Below are 24,400 nucleotides of genomic sequence, written 5' to 3'. Positions count from 1 at the left end.
CTTGCCTCTTCCCCATAAGACACACTGAGCCTGGAGACCCAGGTTCAAGTCCCTGGGAAAGTTACTTTACCTCCATGGCTTTCTGATCTTGGGCTAAAAGATGTCTAAGGTCTCATCTAAACATGATGTTGACTCCATATACTTACATTTCTTGGGAGTTGGGGACAGTTTGATGATTTTTGGTGACCATGTGAGTCAAGAGAATGGAATCAGAAGTCTGTGTTTTAGATATTCCTGTCCATAAACTGAATCTTTAAAAAAATTTATTTTTATTTTATGTGCATTGGTGTTTTGCCTGCATGTGTGTCTGTACGAGGATGTCAGATCTTGGAATTCCAGACAGTTGTGAGCCACAATGTGGGTGTTGGAAATTGAACCCGGATCCTCTGGAAGACCAACCAGTGCTCTTAACTGCTGAGTCATATAAACAGAGTTAATTATCATTTGCTGGATAAAGAAAAACAAAGTACACATGAACGTGTGTGTGTGTGTGTGTGTGTCTTGTGTAACTAAAGTTATACCCAGAGTGATGTTGCCAGTGGGGGGTTAAGGATTAGGGGTTTGGAGCCAGAGGAGTGTTCTTTGGCGGCCTGGCTGGCCTCACCTATTGCTTCCACATCCCAGGCCCACGAGCGGCTGGAGGAGACGAAGTTGGAGGCCGTTCGGGATAACAACCTGGAGCTGGTGCAGGAAATCCTTCGGGACCTGGCGCAGCTGGCGGAGCAGAGCAGCACCGCTGCAGAACTGGCACGCATCCTCCAGGAGCCCCACTTCCAGGTTCCCAGCTGCTGGCTGATGCGCGTGGTGATGGTGGTGGCGGTGGCGGCGGTGGCAATTTCCTGGTTGGAATTTGGTTGGGAAGCCAACGCGGGGCATTTCCCCATTGTCCCTTTTTTTTCCCATCCCGTTTCAGTCCCTCTTGGAGACACATGACTCAGTGGCCTCAAAGACCTATGAGACCCCACCCCCCAGCCCAGGTCTAGATCCCACGTTCAGCAATCAGCCAGTACCCCCTGATGCGGTGCGCATGGTGGGCATCCGCAAGACAGCTGGAGAACATCTGGTGAGGATCAGAGGCTTGGGGGAGGGGACAGAGAGTCACCAATGAAGAAGGAGACAGGGCAGGTGGGACTAGGCCCAGGTTCATCCAAGGGCTGTATAGACTTAGCTATACATGATTGTGAGTACACACACGTGTGCATGTGCCCACGCATATACACATTCTCCCTCAGGATCCTCTCCAGCCTGTGGCTATAGGTGAAGGATTGAGCCTAGAATAGGAGGTTTTTGAGTGGGGATGAGCGTGGGGACTGGAGTGGGAGGGCCACCCTGGACAGAGACAGCCTTGCCACCCGCTCCTTTCGTCCTCCAGGGTGTGACGTTCCGAGTGGAGGGCGGTGAGCTGGTGATTGCTCGCATTCTGCACGGGGGCATGGTGGCTCAGCAAGGCCTGCTGCACGTTGGTGACATCATCAAGGAAGTGAACGGGCAGCCAGTGGGCAGCGATCCCCGGGCGCTGCAGGAGCTCCTGCGTAACGCCAGTGGCAGTGTCATCCTCAAGATCCTGCCCAGCTACCAGGAGCCCCACCTGCCCCGACAGGTGGGCCTGCCTCCCTGAGCCCCCCCCCCCCCCCCAGTTCAAAGCCCAAGAGTTGGCTGAGCTGTAGCTTCTAGGTCTCTTGGTCTGTTCCACCCTAAACTGTCTAAGGAAGAAGAGCCAGCAAGCCCTCCAGGCTGATGGTACTCATTGCAGCTACACAGCCTCCAAGTGTGGCGCATAAACACGCATTGACATGTCTTATATGTAGGCATTCATGCACATATGCAAGAGCTATGTGAGCTTCTATGACTAGGAAGGCTATCTGAGTGTGCAAGAGATTGTATGGAGTGTCCTGAGTGTGTCTTTGTGGCCTTTGCACCTATGTGTGTGTGCAAAGACCTCACCCTGCAGGCTGTGTAAGGTGGGATTGTCGCCTGCCCTGGGAGCTGCTTCCTTGGTGGATTGTCAAAGCTGTCACCCCACCTCCTCTTTGGGTTTTGTTCTCTCTGAATTCTGCCCTCCTGAAGGGAGGAAGGAAGACTATAGGGTTAGGTGCCAGTGACCCCGACCTGGGTATCTGCTTCCTTTTTCCTGACCCATCCGTGGGCAGTTTCTCAATTGCTAAATCTAAATCTCTTCATTCCAATTGCCAAGGGGAGTACCAGGAGGGCAGGGTAAGCAGGGCTGGGGACATCACTCCTTTAGACAGGGAGAGTGGCAGGGAGGGGTGGACTGTCTGCCTAACACCCTTCCAGTGGACACGCTCTCTCTTCGGTCCCTTGACTCCTCCAAAATCCCTGTGCTCAGGTATTTGTTAAATGCCACTTCGATTATGACCCTGCCCGCGACAGTCTCATCCCCTGCAAGGAAGCAGGCCTGCGCTTCAACGCTGGGGACTTGCTTCAGATTGTGAACCAGGATGATGCCAATTGGTGGCAGGTGAGCCCTGGGCACTCCTCCAGTGCCTCCAAGTACAGCAGCGGGGCAGAAGGAGGGGCACGGTGAAGGGTCCTCTTACCCAGGCAGGTCTCTGGCATTTCAGGCTTGCCACGTAGAAGGGGGCAGTGCTGGGCTCATCCCCAGCCAGTTGTTGGAGGAGAAGCGGAAAGCGTTTGTCAAGCGGGACCTGGAACTGACCCCGACTTCAGGTAGGCGCCCCGTCCCCGTCTCAAGTCCCAATTTAAGACTTGGAATCACCCAGGCTTTACTCATTTGTTTCCTTGTGGCCAGGGACCCTGTGTGGCAGCCTTTCGGGAAAGAAGAAGAAGCGAATGATGTATTTGACAACCAAGAATGCAGGTGGGTGCTAATTCCTGTCCCAGTTGTCCAATATGCCGTATCTCTCTTCCTCACAAGTAACCTTGGGAGTCAACTCTGCTCAGATGCTGCCAGCCTCCTTCCTAGGCCTGCCCGAGTCCTCCGTTTCCCAGGCCTCAAGCACTTTTACTCTCGACGCATTCTGAGAGCCCCTTCCCTCCCCCCATGGGGCAGCCTGCTGAGCAGTACCATCTCTCTGTGCCCAGAGTTTGACCGCCACGAGCTGCTCATTTATGAGGAGGTGGCCCGCATGCCCCCATTCCGCCGGAAAACCCTGGTGCTGATTGGCGCTCAGGGTGTGGGCCGACGCAGCCTGAAAAACAAACTCATTCTGTGGGATCCAGACCGCTATGGCACCACAGTGCCCTGTGAGTGGGGGCCATGAAACGGGAGGTGCGGGGGGTGGTGGGGAAAGGAGAAAGGAGGAATGGTGGTGGAGGGGTGCGGAACAGCACTGAGTGAGCATCTTCAGGGGCATCAGGCCAGGTGGTTCCTTTGGGTGAGCGCTGTGTGGTGTGCGCCCTCTGTGGGTGGATGAAGGGAACTGCAGGCTCGGGATTGGGCGCAGGGTCTGGCTTTATTTCAGGATTTCTTTCCTCAAGTTTTGCTTGCAAAAAGGGTCAGGAAAAAAGGTGTCTACCTTGGGATCTGGCGAAAGAGGGTTTAACTGCGTGTGGCCATATGGTAGACAGGGCTTCTAATCTAAGGGATGGGTCAGCAGGAGGTGAAGGTGGGTGGTGGCGGTTCCTGGAGGCAGGAACAAGAATATTAAGCACAGATTTCTTGACCCTTGCCGTATATATACGTTCGTCGCCCTTCCTGAGCCTCTGCTACCATCAGTGTGCATGAGATGGGGCAAGTTGTTTTCTGAAAGTCCTCCCGGACAAGTGTCTTGCGTGTGTCTATGTATCTGTGTGTGCACATGCATGTCAGTGCTGAGGATGAGGGTCAGTGTGTGTGAAGACATGAGTTCAGAGATCATGCAACCCACATGGAAACCACATGTGCATTTTTTGAGGTGGGGTGACTTGACTCACCCATCGGCCATGCTTCCTCTCCAGACACATCCCGGAGGCCCAAGGACTCGGAAAGGGAAGGGCAAGGCTACAGCTTTGTGTCTCGCGGGGAGATGGAGGCTGACATCCGTGCTGGGCGCTACCTGGAACATGGCGAGTATGAGGGCAACCTGTACGGCACGCGTATCGACTCCATCCGTGGCGTGGTTGCCTCCGGCAAGGTGTGCGTGCTGGACGTCAACCCCCAGGTACTGTCTAGCTCTTCCCTTTCATGTCCGTCAGTGTCCTCTGCCCACACCCTGCTCCCCTCAGCAACCCCTGTATGGCTCATTAGTGCTCATGTTCCCCTCGACTATGGCGAGGCATCTGGCCTTTGCCGACTTCCTGGATTCTTTCCCCAGCCTCCTTCAGTTCGTCTCCAGCTACTTGTCTTTCTCAGGACCCAGGTCCCAGAACCCCAGGCACCACAAACATCCACTCTCAGGTGCCCACCCTGTCACTCACACATGTGAAGATGTGGCTCCCACCTCTTCTTTGCCTGCAGGCGGTGAAGGTCCTGAGGACAGCTGAGTTTGTCCCTTATGTGGTATTCATTGAGGCCCCTGACTTTGAGACCCTTCGAGCCATGAACCGGGCTGCGCTGGAGAGCGGCGTGTCCACGAAACAGCTGACGGTGAGGGGCTCTGACCGCCTGGGGTGGTGGAAGCCAGAGCAGTCGGACTTTGTACCTTTGTAATTTGTGCCTCTGAAGAGAGGAAAGGATGAGAGAGAAACACAGTGCCCAACATCTCAGACCGAGCCAGGGACACAGAACTTGACTCCAGGCCTACTACGTGCTCCAGAGAGCCAGTGGGAGACTTGTGGGACAGAGATGGCCAGGGGAGGCTTCTGGACCTTGATACAGCATTGCCCCAATGGATAGAGTTTGCCAAGTTCTGAGCTGAAGGCTTCCCACTCCCCACGCCCCCATCTTCTGTCCCATGCTTGTTACAACAGCTCCTCTGCTCCACAGAGGCTGTCTGGGTTGGGCTTGCATCCTCTGATGACCTGATGCCAGCTCTGTACACCATGGCCCTGACCAAAAACGTAGCCAGAGCCTCTGGAACACTGCGGCCCTCAGTTTCGTTAAGCCAGTTGTCCAGTTCCTTCACTGCTTCCCGGCTTAGCTTCCTTAGGTATAGGGTAGGTGGGAATTAACTTGTCCATTTGTGGGATCATCCTGGTACCAGGCGAATCCTGACGCCACCTCACGTAAGGGAAGGGAGCCCTGGCTGGAGTCAGGCGGATCCCTGAGCCATCGGCTCACTGTGACCTCTCTGTATCTGAGCTTTGTCTTCTTAATAGGAGAAAGAAAATTAATCCTCCCTTGTGGAGCTGTGGTGAAGGGCCTGTGGGTGGCCAAACCATTAGTGCCCTGCTTATCACAACAGCTCCTCCCTCCCTTCTTCCTTCCCTCCCTTCTTCCTTCCCTCCTTTTCTCCTTACCTCCCTCCCTCCCTCCCTCCTTCACATCTATCTGGGCTTGCTGGGGCACAGCCTTGTGGGCACAGGGCATCTGTACCACTGCGCTGGCCTTTGTGGTGAGGTAGGCAGGTTGTAGATTCCTCTGAATATGGGGGCAAGGAGGAGGCACTGACGAAGCCCCTTGTGCGGGACAGGAGGCGGATCTGAGGCGGACAGTGGAGGAGAGCAGCCGCATCCAGAGGGGATATGGGCACTACTTCGACCTCAGCCTGGTCAACAGCAATCTGGAGAGGACCTTTCGTGAGCTCCAGGCTGCCATGGAGAAGCTTCGGACAGAGCCCCAGTGGGTGCCCGTCAGCTGGGTGTACTGAGCTCTGCTCTGGACCTTGCTCCCTGCCTGGTTGGGAATCCATCCATCCTTCAGCCCACTTGTGACACCCCCTGCCCCGATAACGATCTCCACCCCCCCCATCCCATCCCTGGTTTTCCCTGGATCACAGTTCCCAGCAGGCTTCAGTCCAGAGGTGTGCACTGCCAGGGAGGTGGGTGTTCATAGGGTACCTCTGTACCCAGGTGCTGCCCACTCCCGATGCCCACTGGCCACCAGACATCCCTCTCTAAGGATCATGCTGTGTCCAGGAGCATCTCAGAGTCCCTCCTGGGATGCTCAGACAAGGGAAGAGCAGAACTGCTTGGACCTTGTGGTCAGTAGGTCTAGAACCCTACCAGCCTGTTCACCTTGGGGCTGGCCACACCCACCCTGTTCCCTGGCCCCTCCTACTCCTTCCTATAGTCCTTGGAACAGCCTTGGGCTGTTCTCCTGTGGCCAGGTACTCAGACCACTGGTAGCTAAGCAGACCTGGGCAGTGGTGTCAGTCTGGGCTGTTTTATAGACTGGGGGAGTCCCATCGTGAGCCAGCTGTTGTAGCTGGTGGCACAGGCCTCAGCTCCTCCAGGAGCAAACGTAGCCTGGTCCCTCCTTTATTCCTAGCTTCTCACTGCCAAAGTCTCTCCACGGACTTTCTTCATGTGTCCCTCTTTTATAAGCCCTGCTCCCCAAACATTGCGACTGGCAGGTGGCAGGAGGCTTAGCCCAGGTTGGGAATAGGGCCTAGAAAGCTGAACCCTGTGTTGCTGGGACCTAAAGGACTCCGGGCTCCACAGCCCACACCAGGCTCTGTTCGCTTTGAGTTTTTCTCTGAATGGATCTAGGTGGCCTCTGGCATTAGGGCTGGTAAGCTTGGACTTGAAGACGGGGTGGGGAGACTGTGAGTCTGGGCTTGGAAACAGACAGGCTAGCTTTAGTAGCACTTGCCACACAACTCCAAGGGAGAGCCATTGGCACTCCAGGCTGGGCAGTCTGTGGCTCTGCCTGCTGAGGTGCTGGTCAGCGTTCCTGGCCTTGGTGTGTGTGTTGTACGTGTGTGTGCATATGCACAGATGTGGTTTGGTTTGAGGGGAGGCGGAGGACTGCTTTTTCTTGGAGCTGGCTCATTGAGGCCCCCAGAGCCCGGGCCTTCCTCTACTCTCCTCTTGTCCCCTATCCTAAGGACCAGCCTTTAGTCCTCGGGGAGGGTGATTTTGTAAATTAGGAGAATCCGTTTAAAAACTCTGTCCTTGACATCCGGAGACATCTCATCCCTCATCCTTCTTGAGGGGGCTCCTGTCCTCTCAGGGACCCCACCCCCAGCACCCCCACCCTGTGCCTCCCAGTTCTCCTGAGTGTCAGTCTTTGCTGCAGTGCCAGCCCAAGCTGACCCCTGAACCACTGTGTGCCCATTTCCTAGGGGAGGGGAGGGGAGGGGAGGGGAGGGAGGGAGAATAAACAGAATATTTATTACAAATGCTAGAAATATATTTATTATATTAGAAGCCTCATTTGCATTGCCATTGGACGTGCAAACCGGACTAGAGGTGGACGGCCTGCTGCTCATTTGCATAGCTCTGCCCACACCCATGCAGTCACCTCCCCACCTTGTTCCCAATCAGTCAATGTCCTGTCCTTTCCTTCAGCATCTTGCTGCGACCCTGACCCTCACTTAGCCTAAGGGGACTGGTAGCAGGAGAGAAATGGCACATTTCCCTGTTTGCCAGTTTCCTCCTCCCCTGGAGGACTAGTGTAGGGGTCAGAGCAGCCCCTGATCCCCCCTCCCCCCCAATTAACCCACAAAGCCCTCTGACCAAAAGACCAGGGTCTCTAAGAGATCTGGTGGGCACCATGCTGGAGAGTTGGTACCAGTCCTTCCCTCTGGATACCCAGTGGAGTAGTGATCCTCACAGCATCCCTGGTAATGTGCAAGGGCCAGGGTTGGGTCCCTCCTCTCTGAACAGCCTCCTACCTCTCCTGCTGAGCCCGACTCTACACCCCTTTCAAGTGCTAGCCCCGTGGGAATAGAGGCTGGGAGCCTCCTCAGCTCACCTGGCACAGCCCTTTAGTTAGAACATGTTGGTGCCCACCGAGCTAGCTCTGTGAGCCTGTCCTCCCTCCCTTCCCACTGTGGACCTCGGGAGAAGGAGGACCCTGCCCCCCCATGGTCCACACTCAGCCTCAGCCCATTACCCTTCCTTTGTTCCCTCCGCCAGACATCTAATTCTTAAGTTTTCTTTCTTTTCCTTTGATTAAATGTGAAAGCATATGTTTCTGGACTCCGTTGGTCTTTGATTGGGGGGTTGGGTAGATGGTTTGGGGAGAAGGTGCGGGTTAGGAAATACAGCACAGATAGCAGAATAAAAGAAAGAAAGGAAAAGAAAAGCACATGACTCCTCCTAGGTGTGGTGGAGGAGGTTTATTGCAGACACGTGGGAGAGTCTAGCCAGAGGCAGGGACAGGGACATCTGGGGGAGAACAGAGTGGACATGATCAGATTGAGCTGTGCCGTATGAGGAGGAGGGGAGGGGAAGGGAGAGGAGAGAGGGGGGAAGCCAGGTACAGTGGCTAGAAGGCCCATCATACCAAGAGAGCTAGTAACCAAGTTGGCTGGATTATATAGGGAAGAGCAGCTCAGCACCCCCACTCCCGGGAGTTCAGGGTAGGGAGCTGGGTGTGCCAGCCAAAAGGGCCCTCAACAGTAGGTAGGGACCAAGGGATGCAGGGAGAACCTGGTGGCCAGTATTTGCTCTATGCTACATAGACCTTAGCCATTTGCCCTGGGTTTAAAAACCTAACAATGTTTCTAGAATGGAAGATGGATTGACTATGGTGTCTTCCTCCCCCGTCTTGCCCCTCTGAGCTGTATCTTAAGAGCTTATGCCTGGGAGCTGTGAGCATCAGGGAACAAAGGACTCAGGGTCTCCATGGCCAATCCACACAACTTCATGTGGAACTCCTGTGGTCTTCAGCAATCGCCCCTGCCTCCCTAGGGCTTGGCTTCATGCTCTGTGAAAGTTCCACAGTCTCTCAGTGATAATGCTCAGGGGTTCTGGGTCCTCACCTGACGGCAGGAGACGACACTGGAGTGTCACTCTTTAGATCCCTCTAACAGCAGCAACACATCACACCTCCCAGGGGTTCCACCACAGCAGTATGTGTGGTCCAGGGCATCAGCATCCTTTCCACCCAAAGTTCTGCAGGAGGGAGTCGTGGTACACCATCCCGCCATTATGACTGCAGGTCTCTGAGGCAGTCCCTGTGTGCAATGGCCACTTGTCCATTAGAACCTGGTCCCCAGTCCCAGGATACTGATAGGAAGGCTGGGAAATGTAGTCTGTGGAGGATTGAAGGCAGTCAGCAGATCCCGGTACTGAATGAGCTTTGAGAGGTGCTTTGTTTTAGAAGCTCCCGGAGTGAGGCCGGGTTAGCTGACCATCGTTATTCCTTGTTTGGCACACTTTTGGGATTGAGAAAACGTCTTTTTAGCTTCCAGTTGACATTAAGACGTTTTCCTAAATTAAAGACAGATAGTCTGAAAGAAATTATTAGGTTTTTTTTTTTGACACAGGGTCTTTCCATAACCCTGGCTGTCCTGGAACTCACTCTGTAGAACAGGCTGGCCTCGAACTCACAGAGATCCACTTGCTTCTGCCTCCTAGGATTAAAGGCATGCAACACCATGCTTCCTGACTTTTTTGTTAATAGTTTTTAAAAATATAGTTTTAAAAATTGACACATAATAATTGTGTTTATAATACAGAGAAAAAGAGAGAGAGAGAGAAAGAGAGAGAGGTGTTTCTTTTCCATCAGTCACTCTTAAGCACCAGCATGCTTTAATTTATGTTGTGTTTTGATTCTTTAATTTATGTTGTGTCTGGAAGCAGGGTTTCATCATACAGCACAGACTAGTCTTGAGCTTGGAATTCTTCTCTCTCACCTCCTAAAATCTGGATTACTGGTGTGTGCTACTTTGTCCGGTTGGAAAGTCCATTTTGGATGAACTTCTTTTTTGGGTGTTTTCTGCTAACTGCCTGGGGGCACTGCTTATCCCAATTTTTAATGTATTAATGGATTTGCATGGCCTGCATTCTTGTAGGTACATATTCTCTCTCTCCCCCCCTCTCTCTTTCTCTCCCTCCCTTCCCCCTTCTCTGTCTCTCTCTGTCTGTCTATCTCTCTCTGTCTTTCTGTCTCTCTCTCCCTCCCCCTTCTCTCTCTCCCTCCCTTCCCCCTTCTCTGTCTCTCTCTGTCTCTCTATCTTTCTCTGTCTCTTTCTGTCTGTCTGTCTGTCTCTCTCTCTCTCTTCCTCCCTCCCTCTCCCCCGTGAGGGGGGTTTCACTTGCCCGTGCCCCGTACAGGCCAGAGGTCTGCACCGGCTGTTTTCCTCTAGGTTTGAGATTGTTTCTTAGGGAATCTAGAGGTTGATGTCCTGGCTACCATGCTCTTGGGCTTTGCCATCTTCCCTCCAGCACTGGGGTACAGACTCACAGTGAGGCTGTTACAAGGAACTGGAACTCGCTGGGGTCCTCTTGCTTGCACAACAAATGCTTTACCTACTGAGTCATCCCTCCAGGAGAGGTTAGGAGAGGAGGGACACACGTCTTTAATACCAGCACTCGGGAGGCAGAGGCAGGTGGATCTCTGTGAGTTTGAGGCCAACCTGGTCTACAGAGCGAGTTCCAGGACAGACTCCAAAGCTACAGAGAAATCCTGTTTCAAACAACAAAAAACAAAACAAACAAACAACCCCCCCCAAAAAACCAAATGAGAGAGAGAGAGAGAGAGAGAGAGAGAGAGAGAGAGAGAGAGAAAAGAAAATATTCTTTTTCTCAGGACCACATGTTCTCTCAACTCCTTCTAGAGATTTCCAATGGCAGTTATTGCTCCTGCATAAAGATTCATAGCTAGTGACAGAGAACTGGTTCGGTAAACTGAGGCACACCTATATGCTAATGCAGCTGAGAAACAGTTTATTGTACAAGGTTTGTAGGAATGCTTATGATGGGGTAACGTGGGATGGGGTGACCCCTCTGTGAAAGGAGCAACTTCAAAATGCGTGGAGGAGAAAGGAGGGGGATCCAGCCAAGTGCAGTCAGGGTGCCAACAGGGCTTGGTGAGGTTATAGATGACCTTAAAAACACTGCTCCCCCCCCTGCTTTTTGTCTTTTCCCCTGTGTTTCTATGTTTTACGTGCTGAACACCTCCCTCTCAGTGTGTCGTTTTCAAAACGAAATAGTAAAAGGGAAGCAAAGAGTTGAGCCTGACCGTCTTTCCCTCATCCAGCTGGCCTGGATTTAGCATTATCCTCTGCTAATTGGAGTCTTGTTTCTTCCTGCCCCCTCCCCTTCCCACCCTACTCTGCTTTCCTCCTCCTCCCCAAACCTCCAGAGCCCATGGAGTAGTAGCTCCGTTTGGACAGAGAACTTTTCTCCAATGTCCTTCCAAAGCCTGGAATACAGGGTCGTGAGGAAGGAGAAGGAGAGACAGCTGGCCCCACAGTGAAAGAGAGAAGGAAGAAAGACTCTCAGGCTAGAGGAAGCCGAGGATCCCTCAGGCTCAAGTGTGGGAATCTTGGTCACTTGTCAGAGCCACTGATGAAGACCTGGCCTTGCCCTCCAGATGGTTTGGGGCGGGGCTCGGGAATTCTGTTTTAATGATTGTTCTGAAGGGCCAGAATGCAGGTGGTTTATAAACACATATGTTTTAGACACACGTATGTTGTCTCCTCCACAGCAGCTGCGGCAAGAGAATGGAGGGAAGCGAAGGTGGGATTTGCAGGGGATGGGAGGAGGGACGGTTGCTGGGCACCGACGCCCAGGAAATTTCCTGGAACCCATACAAACTCAGCCCTCATCTACTGAGCCTTGCCAGGCCCAGGTGAAGGTCCGCAGCTGCGCACTCTTCCTAGAGATTAGAATATGCTGGGGAGGTCTCAGCCATTGGCTGGAATTGTTACGTCCACCCTGGGCTTCGGGGTCCACAGATTCACTTCGTTACCATTCTGGGGCACACAAGCAGGGAGCCTGGAGGAAGGTGGATGGAGCCCTGGAGTGTGAGCAGAGCCGGCGAATTCGTGCAAACTCAGCGGTTCAGCTTTAAGGAGCCTGACCACGGGCCATTCTGCGGTTATACAGAGATGAACTCGGAAGCCAGTTCCTGTGCGGACACCTGCAAGGGAGGGGCTGCCATTGCGTCCTCATCCTCCTTGGCGTCCAGGGAAGGGGCTGCCTCTTCCTCTGTAGCCTGGAGGTATGATGGTGAGGTTGAAAAGCAGAGCCTGGCGGTGGTGAGGTCTCCACTCCAGCAGAGCCCCCGCCCCCTCATCTCTTGTCTGTAGCGCATGGGTCTGAGACAGGGTCTCATCATGTAAACTGGCTTCTAATCCTCCAGCTCCTCCCTCTGACCACAGACTCCCTACTGTTAGGATTACAGACGTGTACCACAATGCCCCGCTCAGCTGAGAACTCTTTAAACAGACACCCAACATGCTATTAAAGAATTCTCTGAGCCTGGAAGAGGAGATCGTGAAGTTTGGGGCCTGGGGAAATGACCTAGTCTTATTACGGTTTTGATAGGCTAGATGGACAGATGTGGGGGTGGGGCTTCTGGGGAAGAGCATGCTGGGGGAAGAGCCCTCCCCGCCTTGTCCCCATTATCTCAGTGATGTCAGCTAGCGTGGATTCCAGAGCCCTTCTGTCCACACCTGGCCGAGGTGCTGGGTCTCCGTGAAGGGCACAGCGGAGGCGTTGGCGTTGCTGAGACACTCGGGAGGCGCTGCAAGGTTGATCATGGCATCTTCAGGCACCCAGTTGTTCCCTGGTGGCTGTAAGAGGAACTCGGTCAGAACTCAGGACAGCCTGTTCTTAGCAGCATAGACAGTCTGGAACTAAGCCCAGAGGAGCTAGAGAGGGAGGACATAGTTCTGGTTGCCATATGACTTCTGGCACCTGGGTGTTGTTACCTTGGCAAGCTAAAAGCTTGAATACATGTTACTTCTCAGGGTCACACAATCCAAATAGCACTAATTTTAAAGACATGACTTCGCCAAGTAATCCTGGATGACTTGGAGCTTGCTACGTAGACTAGGCTGGCCTTGAACATACAGAGATTCCTGTGCCTCCCGGATACTGGGAATAAAGGCCAGTGTCACCATGCTTTGTTTGTTTTCCAAGTCAGGGTCTCACACTTCCTAGGCTGGCTTTGAATTCCTTCTATAGCTAAGGATGACCTTGTTGAGGGCTGGCGTCTCAGATGTGCACCGCCACCCTCAGCTGAGGCTGGCTTGCTTTGTGCACACCAGGCAAGCACTCCACCAAGTGAGCTGCGCCCGCAGTCTCCGGACAGCATCTTACCACCCAGTGATCAGAAACTTCTGGAATGGTTTGTTTTGTTTTAATCGTGTTATTCCTTCGTAACCAGAGGGAACAAGCAGGCTGTCTGCTGGTTTTCGTGGGCCTCAAAGATTCACCAGATACAAACAGCACAGGAGGCATTTGGTCTGTGACTATCCCATGCTTAGGGAAGAAAAATGGTTCTTTTTCTGGAGTCTGCGGGACCAGCCTTGGGCAGTACATATGACTGAATTCTTCCAACCCTTGCACTTCAGTGTGGAAGGATGGACGGCACAGCGGCCAGCCTCATAGACCTTGGGTGGTTTTGTCTAGTTCTGTTTTTCTCAAGCTGTGTTACTGTGGGCATAGAATTACCCTCTCTGAGTCTCTGTTGCTATGTCTATAAAATGGAGGAAATAACACTGCCTGCCCCGATAGAAACGACAAGGGGTCAAGCCCCCACTGCCTGCTCTCACCTCTGTTTCTGCCATGTGTACCCCAGGCTTGCCTTGGACAGCAATTCTCCTTCCTCGGCCTCCTGCGTCCTGGTCTGTACCACTGTCCATGTCAGCTCCTTTGGCCTCTTACAGGACAAGTGTCCTCTTCCTTCTTTGTTGTGAGTGTGTGCAAAGAAAATCCCCAACCACTCCTGTGTCTTCCCCCGACCTCTGCCGAAGACTGCAGAAATGGGGACTCTACCAAACAAAGCACGTGTCTTTGACTGACTATGTTTTGGTGACAATGGCCTCTGACCTTCAAGGTCCCCTCTCTCCTATCTTTCTACCTAAAGTGGCTGCTACTCAGTTTCCTTCTGCTCAAACTGCCCTGAGCTCTTTCTTGCTCCTTCCTATGGCTGCAGGGGGAGCTCAGGTGCCCCAGGCTGGAATCGGCCCTGCCCACAGTGGCAGGACAGGAGACACCCCCACACCCAACCGTGGCTGGTTTTCTGAACCCTAGCACTCTCCTGATGAGCCATCTCCACCCCAGAAGGTTGAGCTCTGAAGGTGGCCCAGGGTGGCCTCTGTTCCCATGACTTTTGCCTCACTCCCCTTAGCCACTTTTGGCCTTGTTCCACTTCCTGAGACAACAACAGCTGCTTCCTAAGTCAAGGAAGAGCCCATCCCCACTCAGCCCTCCCCTGGGTATCTGCCTGGAGTCTTTTGTCTTTACTGACGCCAGGAAAGAAGGGGATGATATTCCCCTTTCCCTGGCCCCATGTTTGGAAGAATAAAGTTGAAATGCCTCAGTAAGTGGGTGGATTTTGGGGCAGGGCATCAGGCAAGGCAAGGTAGGATTTTGTTTCTCAAATACAATTCTGCAGCATATTGGGGGCGGGGGGTAGGGGGGCAAGCACTGGCCTGGGAAGTTGGACGGCTTGGTTCTTCAGGAAGATGTGTACAGGAACCTCTGTACATCCCCCCCCTCCCGAGTCCCCACTCCCACTGGTTCCCAGGGTGCTCTGCTCACAACTGGGTCCTTGAGCAGCCAAACCTGAGTAGCATGGCCTCAGAATCAGTGGAGGACCAGAAAAAATGTTTTGAGAGATTAAAGAAGAATTGATAAATCTGGGGCTAGAGAGATGGCTTCGTGATTAAGCTGACTGGCTTTTCTTATAGGGAATCTGGGTTTGGTTCCCAGTACCCACTCGGTGGCTCACAATTGTCTGCAACTCGACCCTCTTCTGGGTCCCGTGGGCGCCAGGCACACATGTGGCACACAAACATACATGCAGACAAAATACTCATACACATAAAATAAAATAAATGAATCTTTTAAAAGAATTGAGAAATTCGAGTGCGGCTGTGTGGGTTTGGGCCAGACCTTCGTACTCTCTGGGCCTCGGTTTCATTTGTAGAAGTACAGTGGAGCCACGTTTGAGGGGCCCTTGTGCTCTGATGGGCTGTGGGTTCCCAGCCCTCGCCCTAGAAGATTGGGTTGGAAGCGGAGTCTGGGAGATCCCATCTCCAACCCCACTAGCAGGTGAGATGGGATCAGAGTTGAGATACACACTGATCTGAGATCCACAGGGATCCTTCTCACTCCAGTGCTGAAGAACCATGATTCTAAAAGGTGTGGGAAGAGGGTACCCGCTTGGTGGAACGATGCCTACCTGGTTCTTGGTGACCCTGCCTGATTCCAGGTGGGGATCAGGGTCAATCATGGGCATGCTAAGGAGCTCACACCCTAAAGGGCCGGTCTGGAGACTCCCACAGATCCTTTCAAGGCTGGGAGTGAGCTCTGCCTCTGGGTGGGCACAGATATGGGTCTGGAAGTCTGACCCAGGTAGGCCCCAGAGGGGTTGATCTCAGACTTTGGCTCCCTGGGTCCTTACCGAAGCTGGGAGGTAGACCTTCTCGTTCCTCTGTGTCTCCATGGCCAGCCAAGCTGAAAGAGACCCAGGAGAACCTTGAGACCAGGAAGACCTTGAGTCATTCCCAGAATGCAGAAGGTCATGTCACCCGTGTATGGGGGGATTCCCAGAGGGAGCTAGGAGGCCCTGAAGCAGGACACCCTGTCTAGCTTGGCCTTTTAGGAAGGAGTCGGCATTTGAGATCTATGAGAACTAGAAAGTGCATGAGGAAACTGTGTTCACTTCCTGAACCTTAATAAGCATGGGGGACATCTTCAGCTTGATGCAACTTGTCTCATGGGAGGCCTGGTCTTCAACTTGAGAGTGGTAAAACTTTTAAGAGGTGGGACCTAGGGGGCATCTTTTTGAAGGTGTCTGTGGGCCTGTCTTCTTTTCACTTCCTAGCCATGAGTGAGAAGTTCTTCCCTCACCTCACGTGAGGTATCTCTTCAGAAGTCACGTAACATGAATTTTGTTTGATCCAGATGACCACCACAGGTACCCAGATGATCACACACAGGTTCTGAATTGAGCTCTGAGACTCTGCATTTCTAACAGGCTACCAGAGGGGGCGCTGCGGCTTGCTGGGGAACCATAATTCCAGAGATAAGATGCGAAGTGGCTTCAGAGTTGAGGCTCTTCCCACCCTGTGTGTTCCCTTCTGGTCTCCTATGAGGGGACCTGGGGACACGAATAAGCTGAGATTTCTTACAAGGTCGGAAGCAGGCCTGGGAAAGCCCCAGGCCCACCTTCTCTGGGATGCCACTGTAGGTCTCTTTCTGGCTCTACTATTTCCTAGGCCTTCAAACACAAGGCAAGCTGCCTAAGCGTCCACTTTCCTCCACTATAAGATGGGGTACCCCACAGCACAATAAGTTAATGGAGATGAGATGCAGGACCTCGCCTGGTTCCTGGCACTCTTAATACCATGGCATCATGTAATCTGCTTGACCTCTAACATCCAGCACAGGAGCCAGAAGCCACGCATGTCACCCAGCACGGGAATGTGGTCATGTGAAATCATACCTAAACTTCCAAAGGCTCAACATGAAAAAAAAACAAAAAACAAAAACAACAACAACCACAGTGTAGGGTATGAACATCAAATTTTGTTGAGGTTTTGAGATGGGGTCTGGCTGTACTGTTCAGGCTGTTTTCAAATTCCTGGACTCAACTGATCCTCCTGCCTCAGTGTGAATAGCTGAGACAACAGGCGTACACTACAATGTCCAGATTTCCTTAATATCTTAGCATTGGTTCCGTGCTGAATTGGTCATGTTTCAGGTACACTGAATTGAATGAAACTTAATTGTTATTGTTAAAATCAGCTTTGCTAGCTCTTTTGCTCTGTTTGCTCATTTGTTTGTTTGTTTAGACCCGCAGACCAGGCTAGTATTGAACTCATGATGTGTCCGAGACTGTCCTTAAGCTTCTGCCCTTTCTTTCTCCACCTTCCAAGCGCTGGGGTTATAGGTATATGCTTCCATCTTGGCTCCCTGAACTTTCATATTAAAGAGCTCCCATGTCCCCAGTTAAATTGTTCTTCCCAGTGCTGGCTGCTTCATGGCTTCTCAGAAGGAAACAGCTAGATTGTGTTGTTTTGGTTTGGGTTTTTTGAGACAGGGTTTCTCTGTGTATCCCTGACTGTCCTGGAACTCACTCTGTAGACCAGTCTGATCTTGAACTCAGACTAAAGGGGTGCGCCAGGACACACAGCAAACAGAAGGTTGTCAGACCCACCCACTGAGGCCCACAGATCTTTCCAAGGTTGATGTATCACAGTTGTGCACGAGCCTCCTCCCACCATGTTGATCACTTACCTTTCTTTCTCCACTGGAGCATGTGGTTGCCAAAGGCAATCAGACCTGTCGCCAGCAGAAGGGACAAGAGCACCCAGACTGGGGCCATCATGCGGACAATCGGGATGGACACACTAGAGGAGAGATGAAAGGAGCCTGGAGGAGCCTGGTGGCGGTTACCAGATCAGCCATCTATGTCCTTGATTCCCATGCATAAGCTGAGAAAGCCAGCTTCTAGCCTGATGGCCAACGCAGCCCCAAATTGAGGCTCGCTGGGTTCGAACCCTGGTCTTGACATTTCAGGGACATGTCACTCTGAGTAAATGACTAAACAACCTTCCAGACCACCGATTTTACTTCCTATGAAGCAAGGCTGTGAGGATCAAACAAGTTGGAATGTTTAAGATACTGAGTTCAGGGGCTGGAGAGATGGCTCAGAGGTTAAGAGCACTGATTGTTCTTCCAGAGGTCCTGGGTTCAACTCCCACCTCCTACATGGCGGCTCACAGCTGTCTCCGTAACTATAGTTCCTGATATCCTTACACAGGCATTCGCACACAGACAAAACATCAATGCACATAAAAAAAATAAATGAATAAATTAAAAAAAGATACTGAGTTCAAAGACAGGTGAAGTGATTTAAGATTGTGATCCTTGCACTTGGGACATAGACGATCGGGAAGATCAGGAGGTTTAGGTCATCCTTGGCTACTAAGGGAGCTGGAGGCCAGCCTGAGCTACATGAGAAAACTTATCTCAAATTAAATACTCCTCCCACTAGGAACAAATCTTAGTACGGTACCTAGCTATATTTGCTGCTAAACTACACAATTCAACAAGCAGGACTTTTTATTTTTAAACAAGGTCTCACAAACTTAACTCAGCCTGGCCTTGAACTTGTGGCCTCCCTAACTCTGAGTAATTGGAATTACAGGTGTGCTCCTTCACATCCGGCAAGAAATGGGGAGGCTCACTGGCCTGAAGGCGGTGTCACCAGCACCGGTTTACGGCAACACAGTGCTCTAACTCAGTGTCCAGTCAGGTTTCTGTCACCCGAGGAGATCAAAAGGCATGAGGGGCCAGGGTCTTAGAGATCATCCCTGTGTGCTCTGCCCAGGGTACCCCAGCCTTCAGGACATATTCAGCCCGGTCTGAACCTGCTAGTGGTGACCTGAAAGGCAGGAACTGGGAGTAGGGAGAGCCCCCAGAATCATTTGCTGCAGACTGGCATCCAGCTGTGTCAAGAAAAAGTTGGTGAAGGGCTTTTGTGTTTTCATGCAGCCCAGGGCTCAGAGCAAAGTATACAGGGAAACCCCTGAGCTGGGGTGACTTGAGTGGAAGAGAGATACTTTCTGGGTCCAAGGGAGACCCTTCACCTCAGATGGCTCTGTGTGTCCAGATGAGCCCTGCGAGGACACTGAGGCCTGAAATCTGCCTTCTGAACCACAGGCTGTGGCCACCACCAGAGGAACTATCTGCCAGGAGGAAAGAAAGGAGAGCCGAAAGGTTGAAGCGTCACCTTGGGTCCCCTGGACTCACCTGGACGTGAGGACATGACTGGCCGTGGAGTCCTTTGTTGTGATGCTGTGATGCCAGATGACTGGGCGGGAGCTCCCTGCATGAGGAGAGGTCGCTGTGTGAGGAGAGCTCCCAGCATATGGAGAGGTTCCTGGGGAAGGGGAGGTTCCTGCAGACCAGGCTGGGGTTGTTGTGTGAGGAGCACTCCCAGCATATGGAGAGGTTCCTGGGAGAACCTGGGAGGTTCCTGAAGACCAGGCTGGGGCCTCCTCCGTGAACACAGGGGCCTTAACCTCTGTCTTCCCCTGCTTGACTGTGACGACTGTCGGGTGGAGACCAGGAGAAGCTATAAGTCCAAAAACAATACCTCAGCACCTTCCCTGGCCCTCAAGCTCCACCCAGACATTTGAACATAAACCTTTCCAATCTCAAACTAATCTCAGGATGTCCTCAACTAAAACACTTCCCAGAAGGCAAGCAGAGGCCTAAGTGAGGCCCTTAGAGCAAGAAGACCCTGGACCAGGCACATCTATGCGTAATCTGTTCTGTAGACTTAGACCCTACCCCCAAGGTCCTGTCCTACATCCTGGTCCTCCCCTTATTCCAGGCCAGGGTCACCCCCTCTGACCAAAAAGCAACTTCTCCATCTGCCCAGAGTTGAACCTCCTGACCCAGATGTCCCGGTAAGGCCTAACCTCCTTCAGCTTCCAAAAGCTGGACAGAGCAAAGTGGCAAAGACAGGTCTGAGGTCATGGCCAATGTCTGGCTCATCCCCAGATCCCAAGGAAGAGCTTTGGGGTCAGCTGTAGCCTTTTCCCACGTGGCCCTGAGTCAGTGCCCAGTTCCTTCGAGCCACTGTGGCTTCTGAGGTTGTTGGGAACAGCTGGGAGGCCCTCACGCTATGTTTCCTGAACTGGAGAAGGGGCAGGAAAGCCATTGACTCACTCAGTTCTGGGAGCTGAGTCTGCCAGGCTATTGCCTTGGGCTGCAGGATCCTTGTAGCTGTGAGAGGCTGGAAGGAGGGGTTAGGGGAAGTAGGGCAGCAGGTGCCAGTGGGGGTGGGACTGTCCCTTCTTCCTAAAGGAAATGGAGAGGCTGCTCTCAGGGAGACAGACATTGCCACAGTGGGCCCCTCATTCTCAGTAGAGGCGCCCTTGTTGTCTCCTCCGAGCCAATCGGAGGCCATAACTGGCAGATCCCAGTGGATCCCGGGTCTTCCCCACCTGCTGCCCATATTAGTCTCTCATTGGATCAGGTCTTCCGTGTTCCTTGCCCCAGCCTGCTTCTTTCATACCACCCTTTGCACGGACACCTGCGTTTCTAAAACATACATCACATTCCATTGCTTCTTGCTCTGGAAGCCATCAGTGACTCCCCATTTTAGCTGTAAGCTGAAACGCTGTCTGCTTACTTAGTGTGTTTCTCATGGCCTTTGAAACTCAGACTTCAGATCACCCTACCATAGTCACCTCTTTCCCCATGGGGAACTCACGGAGCCACACAGAGATGCCCTGTGTTCTGTTCAGGGTCACCCTTTCTACTGCTGTGCCTTTGCCAGGTTGTCCCTCTGTGAAACCATTCTCTTACACCTCTGCCTAAAGCTCCCCCTCACCTCTGCCCCTAACCCCCTGCCCTGTCTTCCATCATCAGCTCAAAAGTTAAGTCCCAGTAATGGTGGAGGAATTCTCCCTTTCCTTTGTGTGTCTTAATATCCCGTGTTTGTCTCCTGGGGAGCTAGTGCTCACTCTGACTACAACTATGGATTTGCAGGGTCTCCCACGGGGCTAGGATTCCTCAAGGGCCAGCATCCCAGGGTCTTTTCTGACGACACCCAACCTTGACATTCTGGGATTGCTCTCCACTCTCAAGTCTAACGCTTGGTCATTTACTTGTATTTTTTCTAAGTAGCCGACTAAATCTTCTGTAAGTCAAGAGCAGCTTCCTATTTTGTGTGTTTCTAAGCCTCTGTGCCTTGCCTAGGGCCTCCAGAAGATGAGAAATAGAGGATATGATAATGGATATTTCCCGCCTAGATTGGTCCTGGAGGCTGCTAGTTCCCTCTTGCTTGTTAACTTTGCAGGGATTCTGGGAGCTGGTTGTTAAATGTTTGGCAGATAGACACTGGCTTTGCAGGAGGGAGTGTTGCTACCAGAGAAACCTATAAACATTACAGGCCAGTGTCCCCAGTGGCTGTGGGGACACCCACTGACATAGCCCTCATCATTGGCAGGATGAGCTGTCATCAGAAGCCAACCAGCTCTGGCCTGAAAGGACGAAAAGGCATGGATCACATACCTCGGAGAGGTGACAAGAGCTCAGGGCAAGAACCAGACACAAGAGAGTCTCAAAACTAGAGAACACTAAGCTGGGCAGGGTGGCACAGGACCTTAGTCCCAGCGCTCAGGAGGCAGAGACAGATAGATCTCTGTGAGTTCTAGGCCAGTCAGAGGAGTCAGAGCTGCATAGTGAGACATCATCTAAAAAGCCAAATAAACGAAATAAAGATAGAGCTATTCACAATTAGGGAAAAAAAAGATGTCTGTGCACCGTTAAGAGATGAAAGAGACTGGGACCTTCTGAATAACAGAAGCTACTCAAGGAGTATTGTTCTACAGCATTAGGGATGCAGCCCACGGTCTTACCCATAGCTGGCCCTCTGAGCCACACCCTCCAGTCTCATCAGTGAGGCTTTGTTGCTGCTGTTAGTGTCTGGCTTGTTTACTTTTATTTCCCTTAACTGTCATAGAGACTCAGGAGTGAAAGAGAATAGGCTTTGGAGACAGAGCAGAGCTTAGGATGGGTCCTAGCTTCTGGGCCCATCTTTCAAACAGAGAGACAGGTTGCAGTGATCTGGGTTTGAATCCTGCCTGCTCCGCTTCCTGCCTCGACCTTAGGCCAGTCACTGAGTGACTTGGAGTGTCTCTGTGTCCCATGTGGGAAGTGGTGGTTCAGAGATCTACCCAGGTCTCACTGGCTGAGACAGGACTGTCTGTACTCTGGCCCCCCCTCTAGTTTTCCTGCCCTGGGTTCTCCATACAGAAGGTGGAAAAAAACGTGGAGACCATCAGCATAGTGAAGCCAGCTCATGGCTTAGGGAACACTGCGGGCTGGGCCTGGGAGGTGACCATGGTTAGCCTGGGCTCAGAAGGTTGTGGGAGCATTTGTGACACAGGAAATCTGCAGGTCCTTCCTTGTTGCCTGAGATGGTCATCTTGTCCTCATCCTGTCTCCCCCAAAACATCCAGGCCAAGAGCGACAGGTGTGACCACATTTTGCTCTATGAAATCCTAACAGGGAGACTTGCAAAGGGACAACTGAGGCTTCTCTGAGTTGTTTCCGGTGCTCAGCAGGTGTCCCTACTAACTCCTCAAGTCCTAGAGACGGCCTGATGAGGTTGGCACCAAGTCTGCCCCCTTCTGTAATAGGGAACTTTCCATGGTTCAGATCCTCTTGCCCATCCCACCCAGGCCACGGGGAGAGCCGTTCGTTACCTGGAAAGACGATGAGAGACACTTCAAAAGATTCATCGAAGCCCAGTCTGTCAATCCCGCACCAGTACTTCCCCGAGTCCTTCACGGTAAGGTCCCTCATGGTCACGGTCATCGAGAGGTCTCTGGGCCTGTCTCGGATGGACATCCGGCCCCGTACCACCTCCTGGTTCTGTTCTGAGTAGACAATGTCGGAGCAGCGGGACAGGATGAGGCCACTCTCTCGGCACCAGTACTTCCTGCGTCCCCTCACCTTCTTCTCGTAGGTGCACTGCAGGGACACGCTGTCACCTTCAAATCCACTGACCTCCTTTGGGCCCTTCAGGGCTTCATAACCTGAAAACACAGCATGAATGGAGACGGGATATCTATGGATCCAAATACTCGGCCCAGACTTGAAGCTCCCATTTCACAGGGAGGAAGGGAGGCTTTCTCGTCAGATCTTCTGAGGCAGCCTGAAAAAGCCCCAGGATTCTCTTCTTCTAGGGAACCTTAAGATAATCCTGCCACTCTTTCCTTAAACACCATTAATTGAAAGGGATAGACAAAAAAAGGATAGAAAAGTTCTAGACTCAGAATCCTGGGGGGTTGAATCCCAGCCTTGGCACTCTGTAGCTTCGTGATGTGGGGCAAGTTGCTTAACACATCTAAGTTTTCTCGTCTACAGAAGAATATTAACATTCTCCTTCATTGCATTTGAGAGACGTAAGCCAGGCTGGCCAGATGGCTCAAGGGGTAAAGGCACTTGCTGCTAAGCCCAACAAAGTGAGTCTAAGACTCAAGAAGAAGAGAACAGACTACAAAGGTTGTACGCTGACCTCTCCACGTGTGCTGCGCCTTTTTGTGTACCAATGCGTGCTTGTATGTGCATACACACACATGAGGATTACATGTCATAAAGACTTCAGAAAACAGCCCGAGTTCATTTATATATTCTTAAGGGAAAACTAAACAAACATGCCCCACTGAGCAGTTATAAGATGCATACTGATTTTTAGGTCTTAATGGAGGAAGCCCAGCATGGTGGGCTCCCTTGTGGTCACAGCTACTTGGGATCAGGGCAAGTTCAAGTCTGAAACAATGGAAAGGGAGCTGGGGATGCAGCTTAGCATGGAGCACTCACTCAGCGTGCTCCAGTGCCTAGGTTCCACCCTCCTCTGAGCATTGAAGAAAAGAAATAAAAGATAAAAGTGATAAGAGCAAAGAAATCTCCCCTGCAGGTATGTTCTAGCTACCTTTCAGACCTTTGCCCTCTTGCAATGAACTAACTAAACTAAATATACCGTGTGTAGTATATGTAAATGTACACACACACACACACACACACACACGCACGATAACAATAATAAATTAAAAATTCAAAATAAGTAAAGCAAGAAAAAAATGAAAGCAAAGAAAGAGAAGCAAGTTTAGTAGAAATTCAACTAAGTCAGCTGAGTTAAGGAGCTAAGTAGATGCATCTCTGTGATCTGAGGCTCGGCTCCTTTTACACCTGCACATCCGCGCAGAGGCCACAAACACGAGTGAGGAAGACGCTTGGGTCTGAGCTCAAAAACACCAGGTGCTGCGTGCGCCCAGGGTTGCCGGGCTGAGGATGGCTTAGCTGGGAAGAAATGGGGAAGTTTCTTCCTCCACCCCACCTCCTCACGGGGTGGGGGGAAGAGCGGCTCTGCAGACCAGAAGAGTGTGCTCAGGCCCGCACCTGCCTGCCCCTCCATCCCTGTCACAGCCATTCCCCCTCACCTGGGAGCACCAGGCAGCTCCACAGCAAGACTAGAGGCCGCATGGTGGGTGATGGACACGGCAGGAGCAGATGCCTGCAGGTGCCAGCTCCTTCGGGCCACTCGGGGCTTTAGCTTCCAGCAGAAACGCTGGGCTGGAACCAGGAAGGGAGGGGAGGGGCGTGCATCGCCTTGTCCAGCCCAGTCTCAGAGGCGCCTCTGCTTTTCCTCCTGCAACCTTGTGTAGGTTACTGCAGCCTGCAGACCCGCACCAACGCTTTTCCAAAACCCCAGTTCCTGCTTAACCTTAATCTGAGATCTGAGCACCACAGCTCTGCCGGTGACATTCAGGAGTCTGCGGGATCTGATGGGGAAAACTTGCCTCGTGGCCTTTAGGAACCTCTGATAGACTGCTTTCCCTTCTATTAAGAATCCCCAAGCCGGGCGGTGGTGGCATATGCCTTTAATCCCAGTACTTGGGAGGCC

At 52.2% G+C, this 24,400-nt stretch overlaps 2 protein-coding genes across 13 annotated transcripts in view; one reads left to right on the top strand and one right to left on the bottom strand.

The window, feature by feature from the left end:
- The window catches only part of Mpp2 (MAGUK p55 scaffold protein 2), a 30,304-nt gene extending 22,331 nt beyond the window's left edge, over nt 1–7,973 (top strand). For all 7 annotated transcript variants that reach the window (XM_075990502.1, XM_075990498.1, XM_075990504.1 and 4 more), the window contains 10 exons: nt 625–777; nt 914–1,063; nt 1,373–1,600; nt 2,348–2,479; nt 2,583–2,688; nt 2,771–2,839; nt 3,064–3,225; nt 3,919–4,121; nt 4,418–4,546; nt 5,532–7,973. In XM_075990502.1, the coding sequence (XP_075846617.1) occupies nt 625–777; nt 914–1,063; nt 1,373–1,600; nt 2,348–2,479; nt 2,583–2,688; nt 2,771–2,839; nt 3,064–3,225; nt 3,919–4,121; nt 4,418–4,546; nt 5,532–5,708 (1,509 nt within the window). In that variant the 3' untranslated portion in view covers nt 5,709–7,973. The remainder of the gene's footprint in view (nt 1–624; nt 778–913; nt 1,064–1,372; nt 1,601–2,347; nt 2,480–2,582; nt 2,689–2,770; nt 2,840–3,063; nt 3,226–3,918; nt 4,122–4,417; nt 4,547–5,531) is intronic.
- A 3,370-nt stretch (nt 7,974–11,343) lies between these two features.
- On the bottom strand, nt 11,344–24,056 carry Cd300lg (CD300 molecule like family member g). Of its 6 annotated transcripts, none has more exons than XM_075990492.1 (8): nt 23,937–24,056; nt 22,197–22,529; nt 19,651–19,782; nt 18,727–19,051; nt 17,209–17,321; nt 15,371–15,423; nt 12,411–12,530; nt 11,344–11,950 (listed from the first exon to the last, which is right to left on the bottom strand). In XM_075990492.1, exons 1-8 carry the CDS (start codon nt 23,977–23,979, stop codon nt 11,834–11,836), a joined length of 1,236 nt encoding a protein of 411 aa, XP_075846607.1. In that variant the 5' UTR covers nt 23,980–24,056; the 3' UTR covers nt 11,344–11,833. The 6 variants fall into 6 exon arrangements, with proteins under 6 accessions (XP_075846607.1, XP_075846609.1, XP_075846608.1 ...); XM_075990494.1 differs by having other exon boundaries at nt 11,344–11,875; XM_075990493.1 differs by having other exon boundaries at nt 18,727–19,027.
- Between the last annotated feature and the right edge of the window lie 344 nt (nt 24,057–24,400).

Source organism: Microtus pennsylvanicus, chromosome 11 (assembly GCF_037038515.1).
Source record: "Microtus pennsylvanicus isolate mMicPen1 chromosome 11, mMicPen1.hap1, whole genome shotgun sequence".
NCBI classification, from domain to species: domain Eukaryota; kingdom Metazoa; phylum Chordata; class Mammalia; order Rodentia; family Cricetidae; genus Microtus; species Microtus pennsylvanicus.
This window is presented reverse-complemented; position numbering and strand designations above follow the sequence as displayed.